General features: G+C 48.7%; 3 protein-coding genes across 5 annotated transcripts in view; 1 reads left to right on the top strand and 2 right to left on the bottom strand.

Moving 5' to 3' along the window:
* LOC306774178 (uncharacterized protein) overlaps positions 1-14,004 on the bottom strand; it is a gene marked incomplete at its 5' end in the record, with an annotated part of 644,048 nt that overhangs the window by 512,973 nt on the left and 117,071 nt on the right. The gene's annotated exons all lie outside the window — the stretch shown is intronic.
* LOC306773871 (claudin-10-like) lies at positions 3,505-5,395 on the top strand (the record flags this gene model as incomplete). The annotated part of the gene is made up of 5 exons (XM_079263815.1): positions 3,505-3,736; positions 4,627-4,788; positions 4,869-4,950; positions 5,028-5,135; positions 5,209-5,395. The coding sequence occupies 5 exons, from the start codon at positions 3,505-3,507 to the stop codon at positions 5,393-5,395; spliced, it is 771 nt and encodes a 256-aa protein (XP_079119941.1).
* dzip1 (DAZ interacting zinc finger protein 1) overlaps positions 8,761-14,004 on the bottom strand; it is a 37,563-nt gene continuing 32,319 nt past the window's right edge. For all 3 annotated transcript variants that reach the window (XM_079263735.1, XM_079263737.1, XM_079263736.1), the window contains 7 exons: positions 12,176-12,345; positions 11,897-12,089; positions 11,575-11,740; positions 9,829-10,178; positions 9,628-9,752; positions 9,190-9,337; positions 8,761-9,123 (listed from right to left, as the gene is read on the bottom strand). In XM_079263735.1, the coding sequence (XP_079119861.1) occupies positions 9,026-9,123; positions 9,190-9,337; positions 9,628-9,752; positions 9,829-10,178; positions 11,575-11,740; positions 11,897-12,089; positions 12,176-12,345 (1,250 nt within the window). In that variant the 3' untranslated portion in view covers positions 8,761-9,025. The remainder of the gene's footprint in view (positions 9,124-9,189; positions 9,338-9,627; positions 9,753-9,828; positions 10,179-11,574; positions 11,741-11,896; positions 12,090-12,175; positions 12,346-14,004) is intronic.

The raw sequence follows: 14,004 nt of genomic DNA, 5'->3' as shown, positions 1-14,004 counted from the left end.
AGTAACATGACCAGTTAAACGGGGAACACACCAGTAACATGACTGGTTTAACTGGGATTACACCAGTAACATGACAAGTTTGACTGGAAACAAACCAGTAACATGACTGGTTTAACTGGGACCACACCAGTAACATGACCGGACTAACTGGAAACAAACCAGTAACATGACCAGTTTAACTGGGACCACACCAGTAACATGACCGGTTTAACTGGGACCACACCAGTAACATGACCGGACTAACTGGAAACAAACCAGTAACATGACCGGACTAACTGGAAACACACCAGTAACATGACCGGACTAACTGGAAACAAACCAGTAACATGACTGGTTTAACTGGGACCACACCAGTAACATGACTGGTTTAACTGGGACCACACCAGTAACATGACCGGACTAACTGGAAACAAACCAGTAACATGACTGGTTTAACTGGGACCACACCAGTAACATGACTGGTTTAACTGGGAACACACCAGTAACATGACCGGTTAAACTGGGATTAAACCAGTAACATGACCGGTTAAACTGGGAACACACCAGTAACATGACTGGTTTAACTGGGAACACACCAGTAACATGACCGGTTAAACTGGGATTAAACCAGTAACATGACTGGTTTAACTGGGAACACACCAGTAACATGACCGGTTAAACTGGGATTAAACCAGTAACATGACCGGATTAACTGGGAAAACACCAGTAACATGACCGGATTAACTGGGAACAGACCAGTAACATGACCGGACTAACTGGAAACAAACCAGTAACATGACCAGTTTAAGTGGGATTACACCAGTAACATGACCGGTTTAACTGGGATTACACCAGTAACATGACCGGTCAAACTGGAAACAAACCAGTAACATGACTGGTTTAACTGGGATTACACCAGTAACATGACCGGTTAAACTGGGATTAAACCAGTAACATGACCGGTTAAACTGGGAAAACACCAGTAACATGACTGGTTTAACTGGGACCACACCAGTAACATGCGAAGTTTGACTGGAAACAAACCAACAACATGACCGATTTAACTGGGATTACACCAGTTACATGACTGGTTTAACTGGGATTACACCAGTAACATGACCGGTTTAACTGGGAAAACACCAGTAACATGACTGGTTTAACTGGGACCACACCAGTAACATGACCGGACTAACTGGAAACAAACCAGTAACATGACCGGACTAACTGGAAACAAACCAGTAACATGACCGGTTTAACTGGGAAAAGGGGGGTAACATGACCGGACTAACTGGAAACAAACCAGTAACATGACCGGTTTAACTGGGAACACACCAGTAACATGACTGGTTTAACTGGGATTACACCAGTAACATGACCGGACTAACTGGAAACAAACCAGTAACATGACCGGACTAACTGGAAACAAACCAGTAACATGACCGGTTAAACTGGGATTAAACCAGTAACATGACCGGTTAAACTGGGAACACACCAGTAACATGAGAAGTTTCACTGGAAACAAACCAACAACATGACCGATTTAACTGGGAACACACCAGTAACATGACTGGTTTAACTGGGATTACACCAGTAACATGACCGGTTTAACTGGGAAAACACCAGTAACATGACTGGTTTAACTGGGATAACACCAGTAACATGACTGGTTTAACTGGGATTGCACCAGTAACATGACCAGTTAAACGGGGAACACACCAGTAACATGACTGGTTTAACTGGGATTACACCAGTAACATGAAAAGTTTGACTGGAAACAAACCAGTAACATGACTGGTTTAACTGGGACCACACCAGTAACATGACCGGACTAACTGGAAACAAACCAGTAACATGACCGGACTAACTGGAAACAAACCAGTAACATGACCGGTTAAACTGGGACCACACCAGTAACATGACCGGACTAACTGGAAACAAACCAGTAACATGACCGGACTAACTGGAAACACACCAGTAACATGACCGGACTAACTGGAAACAAACCAGTAACATGACTGGTTTAACTGGGACCACACCAGTAACATGACTGGTTTAACTGGGACCACACCAGTAACATGACCGGACTAACTGGAAACAAACCAGTAACATGACTGGTTTAACTGGGACCACACCAGTAACATGACTGGTTTAACTGGGACCACACCAGTAACATGACCGGACTAACTGGAAACAAACCAGTAACATGACTGGTTTAACTGGGAACACACCAGTAACATGACCGGACTAACTGGAAACAAACCAGTAACATGACTGGTTTAACTGGGATTAAACCAGTAACATGACCGGTTAAACTGGGAACAGGGGCCCTGCTGGGACTGGTTAAAACACTCCTGGTTCCAATCAAAGCGTTTTTATGTGCAGAGTTTACAGGAGTCTTCCAGAAGGGATGCTTGGAAAATCTGGAAAATCACCCCGCCCTGCTTCTTACACACCTGCCCTGCCTCCTACGCGCCCCCCCTTGCCGCCTGCACACCCCGGCCTACCACGTACACACACACCCTGACAAGGACATACCCCCCCTGTCCCGTACACACCCCGCCCTGCTTTATGCACCAGGAGGCAGACCAAGTTGGCTTTAGATGAGACAACTGGGTGATTGCACCTAAAGCAGACATGGCCGCCCGCAGTGACCCCGCCCTGCTGCAGATGGAGGATGGAACAAGCGTAAGGCGTGGCTGGTGGTTGTTAATCTGTAAACGAGGTGACGTCCGCTGCTTTACACAGCAAAGCAGATCCATCAGAAGTGGGGAAACTAAGTCAGTTTAAAATCAATCTCACTTCTGTCCCTGCAGCTGAGGCTGGACCTCCCCAGTATCTGGAGGCCAGTATTCTCATCGGAGCTGGCTTTGCAGCCGCATGAAGAATAAAACACCCAAAGAGTTATCTCACCCAACTTCTCTGTTTTTTCTGTCAGAGGCATGAGACAGAGAGCGGTTGGGAGAACGGCGAATGTTTGAAGCTTGTCTTAGTAAAAAATAGCTGATGTTGCTGTTTACCAGCTGAGAGTTGTTTACAGTAAACATGGTGAAATGATACCTGCGTTCACTAGAGGCTCATGGGAGGAAAACTAGAATCCAAGTTGTTATAGATGAATGCATCTCTATGAAACAATATAGATATCTATGTTATATGTAATTGGTCATGTAAACTGTAAAACATTTAAATTGTACTAAATGTTATATTAATAACAGCAATAATCAAAGAACTATATTATTATTATTATTATTATTATTATTGTCATTTTGTTCCTAAATACACTAACATCATTTTAGTCACGTTCCTGTAAAACTATGTGAAACTGTTTCTAGGATATACTGGTGTGATGTCATTTGTTCAGAGACCTGCTGGAAACATGAGGGATGCTTACTGGACAAAACCATCTCAAAGATAAGGCCCAGAGAACAGCAAACATGCAGCTGGCTGGCCTTTCACCACCACATCCGTTCCATTTCCAGCTGGGAGACGTTGTTAGTTTTGTTCACCTGAACCTGGCCAGAATTTATCATGAAGTACCAAACGGTGATGATGTATATGGAGATTGGCTGCTTTGTGTCGTGCCTGTGTGGCTGGATCCTGGTATGTTCAACTCTTCCCACAGAGTACTGGACTTTTTCTGAGGTGGGCAGCGCTGTAATAACGACGTCCAACTACTACTCCAACCTGTGGAGGGACTGCATATCGGACACTACGGGGGTGTCCGACTGTAAGGACTACCCGTCCATGCTGGCTCTGCCAGGTAAGGAACGCTGAAAAACTTAAAATATCAACAGTATTCTCAGTGATTACCTGTTGAGTAGAGTTAGGGACCGTGTGAAAATTATGTTTATTTCTTTATTTTTTAAGTTTTTTTTTCCCAAGTTTAGAAGCAAAACAATGAAAAACAAGCAAGAAAACAAACAGAAGCTTCCTCTTTTACCCAACTTACTTCCCATCAGACCGTAACTAAACTTAAGTCTTGTTGTGACAATATTATCCATTTAAATTAGAATATAATTAGCAATAAAAGACCTTTTTGAGTCTGTTGATGCTAAACTCGCATCTATCTATATTTGACTATTTTTTTATTAGGAATAGGAACACATCAAGCAACACGGTCGAGTGACCAATGAAACGTGAACTGAATTCATCAAGAAGCTCTCCAGGGAACCCCTAGTGGCCATTATTGGTACTGCACATCAGGACACTTTGGGAGCATGATGGATTCATTGCATGAAAAAAAATTGACAAGTAAAATTAGTCTCTATGGCAAATAAAAACATTAAACATACATATAAACAAAAATAAATAAATTTCATTTGGTTTTCCTGAATAATTCTACAGAAAAACATGTTTTTCTGAATTCCCTTCCAAGTGGAGATTTTATTTTAATTTACTTAAAATAAATTAAAGTAAAATAAAGTAAATTAAGTAAAATAAAGTAAAGACAGGATGATAAAAAATTAATTTTATCTTAAGGGATGATCTTCCAACTACACGTCCTTTTACAATAGACCTCCAACTCAGCTGTGCAATAAGGCATTCCTGTTCACCGCAAGTTACAGACTGAAACTGCATCTTTCATGTCAGCAAAATTCCTGTAAACATTACTTTTCAGGTGGCTAACACCGACTTTGTTCTTTTTTCCAGTGTTCCTTCATGCCTGCAGGGCGCTTGCAGTTTGTGCCGTCATCACCGGCTTCTTCGGGGGAGTCCTCACCCTCATCGGGATGAAATGCACTAAAATAGGTGGAACAGAAATCATCAATGCAAGGGTGACGTTTGCTGGTGCTGTAACTTACATAGTTTCAGGTAAAAGCTTATCTTATTGGTATTGTTCACATTCAAAATAAGTATGAGAGCAGCATGTATAAATGCGCATTTCCCGGTAGGATTTTGTGGAATGATCACCTACTCTTGGTGGGCTAACAGGGTTGTGTCAGACTTTGTGGATCCAAACTTCAAGGAGCAGAAGTGAGTTCTTTATGTCACTTTATTAATATTTAAAAAGAATAAATGTGAAAGAGAAAAACCTGTTTATTAACCTCCAGATTCGAGCTTGGAGCGGCGCTCTTCGTTGGGTGGGGAGGCGCCATTCTTCTCATCTGTGGAGGGGCGGTGCTCACCTACTTCTCTGGAAAAGAAGGTCTACGCTCGAGGTAAACAGAACGCTTCCTTTCATCATGTTGATGAAAAATGATTCTGACGTGACAGATGTGTTGTTTACATCAGCTCATCAAAAAGAGCTCGGAGACCAGTTTCTTACGCCACTGGCCGTACCAGACGGACCTATATGCAGCCACCATCGTCCTCCAGAGTCACCTGGTTGCCACCGTTGTATTATTCAGGGAGGAAGACGCGGACGCCAGGAGCAACGACGAAGATCAGTCCAACCTACAGCCAGGACACGTTTGTCTGAGCCCAGAGAGAAGCTAGGGAGCTAGCTTAGTTACTCTGGTTCATATGAGATCACGATGACGGGAAAACATCTTTCTGAGCTCCGAGTTTTAGCCTGAAGCTAAACTCTGTTAGCCTGAAGCTAACTGGGATGCTAACGTTAGCTTCCCAGTTAGCTTCAGGCTAACAACTGGGTCTATGTTTCTACTTGGTTTTTAGAGATAAAGTTCCGTAGAAAGACGCTTCGTCTACTCGTCCGCTGAGGATGGGTTGAAAGTTCCCACCTTTTCCAAACAAATGTTTCATAAAGACCCTGTGAAGTTCTGCTTTCCTGTTTTAAAAAACTGTTTGACGCTGAGCTACACGGAGAGCCACGATTCAACACATAAATACAAAATAAATGTTTAAAATTAAACATTTATTATTTTGTAAATGTAAAATGTGTTTTTACATTATTTACATATCAGTTTATTTCATGTAAAAGAAAATACATTAATTTTAATAAATGTATTACCATCAACATAAATATTCTGAAACCAATATTTTCCCGCTACATGACAAAAAACTTGGCTGCACACTCCTTTATAAAAACTCTATAATACTTTCGCATCTTTGAAGTGTGTATTATTGCTCCACAATGTTTTGATGCAGTTTTTGCAGATTGTTTCTGAAGCTTCATGTAATTAGCGTGTTCCTCTAGCTATGTTTTTAGCGTGCCGCTTTCTGTCTCAACCTGGATTCTGGAGTCGGAACATGAACGGTGGTTAAAGGGCACCACCTCTTTTTTCTTTTTATTGTTGCCTAATTCCTCTACAGGTGATTCATCTCTTCATTCACTTGATGTTTTTAATAAAGCAACACACTTTTTCTGTTGAAGAAATAAAAAACGGTGTTTCATATAAACGTCTCTGCCTTCTGACACCAGTACCGTTTTTAGATGTGTTAAAGGGTAAATCTTTTTGCATGAAAACATATTTATTGGAGGGATAAATCCCTGTGTTGTATCGATAATGTACCTTTCAGCGTGAATTAGTTGAAGGTCATACAAACAACATAATATGTGACCCTAACCCTGCTGGGATATATCTGAAGCTCTCTTCACCGTAAAGCTTCAGGTTTGTGTTTTTTCATGCAGCGGATGGAGGAAAAGCTGAATGGTAGGAAACCTGCTGCTCCACTTCGTCTCACTCCTGTCAGCTTTCTGGGGTTTGGGAGGAAGCCTGATCCCGGGAAGTTACTTCCTTGTCAGTCTGAACCTTCTTTCTGTCGTCAGGGAAACTTCTTGCATCAGGCTGGTTGTGCTGGAACCGCCATCCCCACTGATCTTCAGTTCTTGGGTCATGTGACCACGGCCTTTCTGGCTTCTGGAACCATGTTTCCAAGGAGACCATACGCCAGCTGGACGGGGTCCCAGTATACCAGCTGGACGGGGTCCCAGTATACCAGCTGGACGGGGTCCCAGTATACCAGCTGGACGGGGTCCCAGTATACCAGCTGGACGGGGTCCCAGTATACCAGCTGGACGGGGTCCCAGTATACCAGCTGGACGGGGTCCCAGTATGCCAGCTGGACGGGGTCCCAGTATACCAGCTGGTTGGGGTCCCAGTATACCAGCTGGACGGGGTCCCAGTATACCAGCTGGACGGGGTCCCAGTATACCAGCTGGACGGGGTCCCAGTATACCAGCTGGACGGGGTCCCAGTATACCAGCTGGACGGGGTCCCAGTATGCCAGCTGGACGGGGTCCCAGTATACCAGCTGGACGGGGGTCCCAGTATACCAGCTGGACGGGGTCCCAGTATACCAGCTGGACGGGGTCCCAGTATGCCAGCTGGACGGGGTCCCAGTATACCAGCTGGACGGGGTCCCAGTATACCAGCTGGACGGGGTCCCAGTATACCAGCTGGACGGGGTCCCAGTATACCAGCTGGACGGGGTCCCAGTATGCCAGCTGGACGGGGTCCCAGTATACCAGCTGGACGGGGTCCCAGTATACCAGCTGGACGGGGTCCCGGTATGCCAGCTGGACGGGGTCCCGGTATACCAGCTGGACGGGGTCCCGGTATGCCAGCTGGACGGGGTCCCGGTATGCCAGCTGGACGGGGTCCCGGTATGCCAGCTGGACGGGGTCCCGGTATGCCAGCTGGACGGGGTCCCGGTATGCCAGCTGGACGGGGTCCCGGTATACCAGCTGGACGGGGTCCCGGTATACCAGCTGGACGGGGTCCCGGTATACCAGCTGGACGGGGTCCCAGTCTACCAGCTGGACGGGGTCCCAGTCTACCAGCTGGTTGGGGTCCCAGTATACCAGCTGGTTGGGGTCCCAGTATACCAGCTGGACGGGGTCCCAGTATACCAGCTGGACGGGGTCCCAGTATACCAGCTGGACGGGGTCCCAGTATACCAGCTGGTTGGGGTCCCAGTATACCAGCTGGTTGGGGTCCCAGTATACCAGCTGGACGGGGTCCCAGTATACCAGCTGGCTGGGGTCCCAGTATACCAGCTGGACGGGGTCCCAGTATACCAGCTGGCTGGGGTCCCAGTATGCCAGCTGGCTGGGGTCCCAGTATGCCAGCTGGACGGGGTCCCAGTATACCAGCTGGCTGGGGTCCCAGTATACCAGCTGGCTGGGGTCCCAGTATACCAGCTGGACGGGGTCCCAGTATACCAGCTGGACGGGGTCCCAGTATACCAGCTGGACGGGGTCCCAGTATACCAGCTGGACGGGGTCCCAGTATACCAGCTGGACGGGGTCCCAGTATGCCAGCTGGACGGGGTCCCAGTATACCAGCTGGATGGGGTCCCAGTATACCAGCTGGACGGGGTCCCAGTATACCAGCTGGACGGGGTCCCAGTATACCAGCTGGACGGGGTCCCAGTATACCAGCTGGCTGGGGTCCCAGTATACCAGCTGGACGGGGTCCCAGTATACCAGCTGGCTGGGGTCCCAGTATACCAGCTGGCTGGGGTCCCAGTCCGGGTTCGTGACGCTGATGTTGACAATGACGTGGTTCCACCGGCTGACATGCTGCGTCCCGTTGTCTCTGCAGTACAAGCATTATGAACCCTGTTTATTTACCAACCAATGTAAATAGATAGTATGTAAATAATCATGTCATTCTTGTCTCTGCCGTTGAACTTTACTCTTCTATTGTCATAAAGTGAAGAATGGTTTGATATGGTGGCGTTGTGCATCAGAAACAGCTCTGCTGCCCCCTGCTGGTCAGATCTATTGCAGTAAAGACTGTTTTGTCTCTTCAGTTTGTCATGTTCTCTAGAAAACATCAGTAATCTGATACGACACAGAAAGCCGCTGCTGATGGACAGTTGCATGCTAACCGCTAGCTTTCCAATGGTTTCCGGCTGCGCAGAAGAAGAAACGCGGCTTTTCCATCATCAGCGTGACAAAGAGCAGAAACCCGGCGGCTTTCCCCCAACATGAAGTTTACACGTAAAACTTTTATTGCGTGTATAAAAACTTTCATACAGAGTGACGTCTGGAAGAAGCATCAGACATGACAGAGAAAAAGTCCGGGCTGAGGCAAACCAGGACGTGGCGTTATCGTAACTCGGCGTGTTGTCTCATGGTCGCCACAGCAACCTGTAAACTACGGCTGTTTGGCTTTCCAGGTGTGTGTGTGACGCTGTTGGATCATGTGTGTTTACTGTCCATGTCCTCGGAGTCACTGAAGTCGCCGAGGGACAGCCGGCTGGTCTTCAGGGAGCTTCCTGTTGCAGCTTCCGTCACACCTGCTGGACAGGAGATCTGTGTTTACTCCGCTTCAGCAACCGCCGTCGGCTCACCTGGACACAAACCTGATCTGGGATTCCTTCCTGTGGAGCTTTCCCAGACGCTGGTGCCGGGCGAGTCCACGCTCCTCCTCAGGGGGCCGAGGACTGACGCCTCCTGTTTGTCCTCCAAGGAGGAGACCAGCCAGTCGCTGCTGTCCTCCAGATCTGTGAACTGTCAGTAGAAGCAGAAAGGTTCCTCACAACATCCCCCATCGTTCCCGTTTCCTCCTGAAGGCTCAGGTTATCCAGCACCGTTTCACGCTTCAAATCTACTAGAAGGAATGATTTTAGCTTGAGATGCTGCATGGAGACTGTGTGCAGCGGAGATCCTGGTCCAGGAACACCTGGAGAACCTGCAGGTCCTCCAGGTGTTCCTGGTCTACAGGATGAGGGTTGTGTGGATCTGTGTGAGCGTTTCCATGGAGACGAGGTAGAAAAGCCGGTCTCTCTGACGACACGTACCTCCAGCAGCTGCTGGACCTCGTCCTTCCTGCCTGGCAGGACGCTGATGCCCCCTGCTGGTCTCTTCGCCTCGCGCCCTGCAGACTGCTTCTCCACCCGCCTGGCCAAGCCGCTGACTCTGTTCCCTGGAATTCAGGAGGAAGAGCTGGAACTGGGAGAACTGGGAGAACTGGGAGAACCCAGACACGGCGAGGAACCCACCTTTGCCGTAGTTCCTCTTCTCCACGTTTCCGTTCAGGTCTTTGTGGCTCTGAAGCTGTTTTGGATCGATCTCCTGCAGCTGGCTGACCTCAGACCACTCCTCCTCCTCGTCCTCGTCGCTCTCCATCGTTGCGACCGCCGTTCTTGTCGCGCCTCCCGCCGACGTCTCGGAGGTGGAGGACTGTCTGACTGCGGTCTGCCTGGTCAGAACCGGCCCAGCGTGCTGAGCTCCGATTTGGACCGGAGACGCCGGGTTAAACCTGGACTTCAGCTGGTGGAGAGACTCCTCCTCATCCTCAGAGTCTGTATCTTCCTCCTCAGACGCCTCCTCTGAGCTGAAGGGAGGAGTCCTGCAGAAAACAGTTTTAAAAAGACCTTCAGGAAGATTCCTGCTCCACAGCTCGCAGCTTCTTCATCACAGTTATCACGCTCGTGGCGGTGACCTCGGCCCCTCCCGGACTGGACCTCCGACGGTCAGGACCAACAATGAAGCCCCGCTGGACGGTTTCCATCCGCTGGTAACCCATAAAAAGCCAACATTTTGTTTCTTCTCTTGACCCACCTGAAGCTGAACCCTTCCAGTCAGCAGGCTCCATCTTTTCTCAGATTATGAGACCAAAATGATGGAAAATAAATGTTTCAGAAGAAAAAGCAGCTTGAAGGCCAACCAGGAGAAGAAAACATCTGCTTGTGCTGCTACTTATTGATGAACTCACAAAAACCAACTCAGCCGCCTTTTGGATCCACCGAGCATCAAAACAACACAATCAGTACCATCCTCCTCAGAGACGGTCATGTGACCCTCCAGCTGGTCATGTGACCCTCCAGCTGGTCATGTGACCCTCCAGCTGGTCATGTGACCTTCCAGCTGGTCATGTGACCCTCCAGCTGGTCATGTGACCCTCCAGCTGGTCATGTGACCCTCCAGCTGGTCATGTGACCTTCCAGCTGGTCATGTGACCTTCCAGCTGGTCATGTGACCCTCCAGCTGGTCATGTGACCTTCCAGCTGGTCATGTGACCCTCCAGCTGGTCTACGGAGGTTTTCCAGCGTTTCTATCCGTCCAGGAGGTCTACAATCCAGATGTAGTGTTTATTCAGAGACTCTAGATGGTAAATCCACCATTATTTATCACATCTTCATCACCATCACCACCATGTTGCTAAGAGACCTCTATTTTCACCTGGACATGATGATGAAGACACTTCCTGTCAGACTTTCCACCAATCAGAGAGCTTAAACTGACGGTAACGTCCAATCAGGAGCAGCCAAAGATCAACAAGTGATGAGAAAAGCAGGAAAATAATGATCCTCTATGGCTGGAATAAAGCCAAGAAGACGTTTGGGATGCAGCTGAGGTGGAGGTGCTGCAGTGAGGACAGCAGGTAGATAGTAGCAGGAAGACGTGGAGATGAGTCTTTATGCTGCTTTATCTGTTCATACGTTCATTTTACATCATTTAAGCCTCAGAATCTGACGGCTGAGGCTGAAAACGTCACGTCTTCATGCAGACGGGGATTAAAAGGATTCAGCTTCTAGGTGGATTTCTATAGAAATAAATTTAAACAGGTGGATAAAACCAGCAAAAAGGAGTTTTAAGGATTAAATGCCTTTAGTTTTATGACGTCGGCAGAAAAGCCTGAATATGTCGATATTTTCCATCGATAATAGTCCTTCTGACTCGTGCGTTTAAACGGTGAATAGTTGTAATTTCCCTCAAAGCTGGAGATGGAAACGTTTCCATACTTATTTGTGAGCCTGAAAGCCGAGTTGGGCGTGGAGGTCTTTGGCTGGATGGCGGTTCTGGTCCTGGGTGCCGGCTGAGGCGTTTTGGGCTGTTTGACGGCGGGTCCGGACGTGGCCCGGCTGGCCCTGGCGGGCAGGCTGCTGGATCTGGGCCGGATCTGGAACGCTGCACACAGACGACATGGAAGGATCAGATCAGCTGCTTTAACAGCGTGATGGAAGCTACTGGAGCAGCTGGAGGCTGAACTGGTGAACTGGTGGCGGATTTGCAGCTTTAGAGATGAAGTCAGAGGCTTTCTGGAGACCAAGTCCTGGAAAGCACCTTGTTTAGATCTGCTCTGGAGTTCCAGGGCTGGATCCATGCCTCTCAGCCCGCCCAGCTTCTCCTCCAACATGCTGACCAGCTCCTCCCGATGGCGCCAGTAGCTGGGCGTTGTCTTGGCGACGCTCTCCCTCTTCGACTGCACCTTGGCCAGGACAGAGTTGAACTCGGTCTTGTTCAGGCCGCGCTGGTCCTGAAAAGCAGCGAAGGGGTTGAAAAGCAACGTTCACGCAGAGGTGGCGCAGATGAGATGATGGGTGTGAAGGAGCTGGGACGTACGGATCTGACCCCCAGACTCTCCAGCTTCTTGCTGACAGAGTGTTCCACGTTTGGCCGCATCTCCTTCCTGACGTTTGGGTTTCTCTTCAGAGCGCTGGCGTCCGTCCTCTGTCTCCTCTCGGGTTCGGGCTTCTTCTCCGCTGGCGTCCTCTCCGAGACGCTGCTGCAGTCTGGAACAGGAGTCTCACTCAGTCATAAACACACAGGATGAAAACATGAACACGGTCCGGGCTGAGCATGCACCGCAGGACGGCATGGAGCTTACAGACATCAGCTGCAAGATGTTTACACACAAACAACACAAAAACACACAACCCAACAACAGCCAACCAGTGGATGGATGACGACCAGCACGGCCGACTAAAACGGAAAGAAGTTTTTCGGTCCCAAAGCTTCCAGTTTTAGGTATCAGAGTAAAGAAAGACGGAAGCAGTTTGGTAAACCACCGCAGATGGGCGCCATGCGGCGTGGTGAAGGTAAGATGCTGGTGACGCTGAAGGCTGGGAGCACTTTGTTCTGGAGGCTGCAGGAGGAGGCGACTGTCTGGGTTTCCTCCTTCAGGAGAAAGTTGGGGCTTCCTCCTAGCACCTCCATCAGCCGCTCAAACTCTCCGTTCCATCAGCAGACACACAACCTTCCTGATTTTCCCGCCAAACGATGCCTCTCGGAGCCACAAGAAGAACGTTCTGCTTGGCTGGCGCGTTGGCGACAAGCTGGAATACGTCTTCCATCACGTCCAGGAAGGACAATGTTCCGTTAACCAGCAGCGAGCGGAAGCATCTCATTCTGCTCCGTAGTTCAGACGCTTTTATCCCAAGCGGCTTACATGACAAATGACACGTGAAGCCAACATGCGTGTCTGGACGGTGGGGGAGGCTGGAGAACACGGAGAGAAGCCGGGTATACACAGGGAGAACGTGCCAACGCCATACAGGACGCTGTTCCAGCAGCATCTTTACTGAAATCCACTTCACACCTGGACTGCAGCCATTTAAGTAACTCTTCAGGGCGGGGGGGTCTGAAGGAAGGGGTTTGGGCTTCTGAATGGTGTATTATCAAAAGGAGCTGGTTGGAACCGGTTTTCCAGGATCTCCTACCCAGCCTACAGAGGCTGGAACATCTGATGCCTGTAGTTCTGGGACGTTTAGCATCACTTCCTGGTGAAAACGTTGCTTAACACCCTGCTGATCGCAGCTCCTCCTCTGCCCCGATGGACACCAGGAAGACTTCTGACAGACGGTAAGAACACCTAGCTGACACGGCGGGGATCAGAAGTCTCACCCCGTCGGCTGCCAACAGGAAGTAACCCTGACTGCAACGCATGAGGTGGTCAACGTTTGTACCCCATGTTCAGGGTTTGTTCGGGGCTGACGGGGTCTCGCTGTCTCTAAAAGCTGTCAGAACACCCCATGCAGCCTCCAATCGTCACTAAAACGCAGGTAAAATGTGTCCAGGAAACAAAGAGCAGCAAATCATGGATGTGATGTGACCAAGCCACAGAGATGTCGACACTAAGCCAGTCACAGGACCTGGGAGTCCAGCTAAATACAGCAGGTATAATATCCAGGGGCAGTTTCACTTCACAAAGACCCGACATGACCAGTTTGCACAGGATTAACATCCCAGCCCATCTCCGCAATTACTCCACATTACATGTGGTCCCCAGTTCAAACCAGTTCTAATCCCATTAGAGCAGCTTTCCTCCATCTTCCTTCTCAGGTCTTAAAGCATGAACAGAAATCTTATTCTGAATGTTATCCGTCTCTCATGTCTCTCAACAACAGCTCGTCCAACCAGGGCTGGAACGCATGCTGGTCGTATTACTACTA

Source organism: Telmatherina bonti (genome assembly GCF_933228915.1).
Source record: "Telmatherina bonti genome assembly, chromosome: 24".
NCBI lineage: Eukaryota > Metazoa > Chordata > Actinopteri > Atheriniformes > Telmatherinidae > Telmatherina > Telmatherina bonti.
This window is presented reverse-complemented; position numbering and strand designations above follow the sequence as displayed.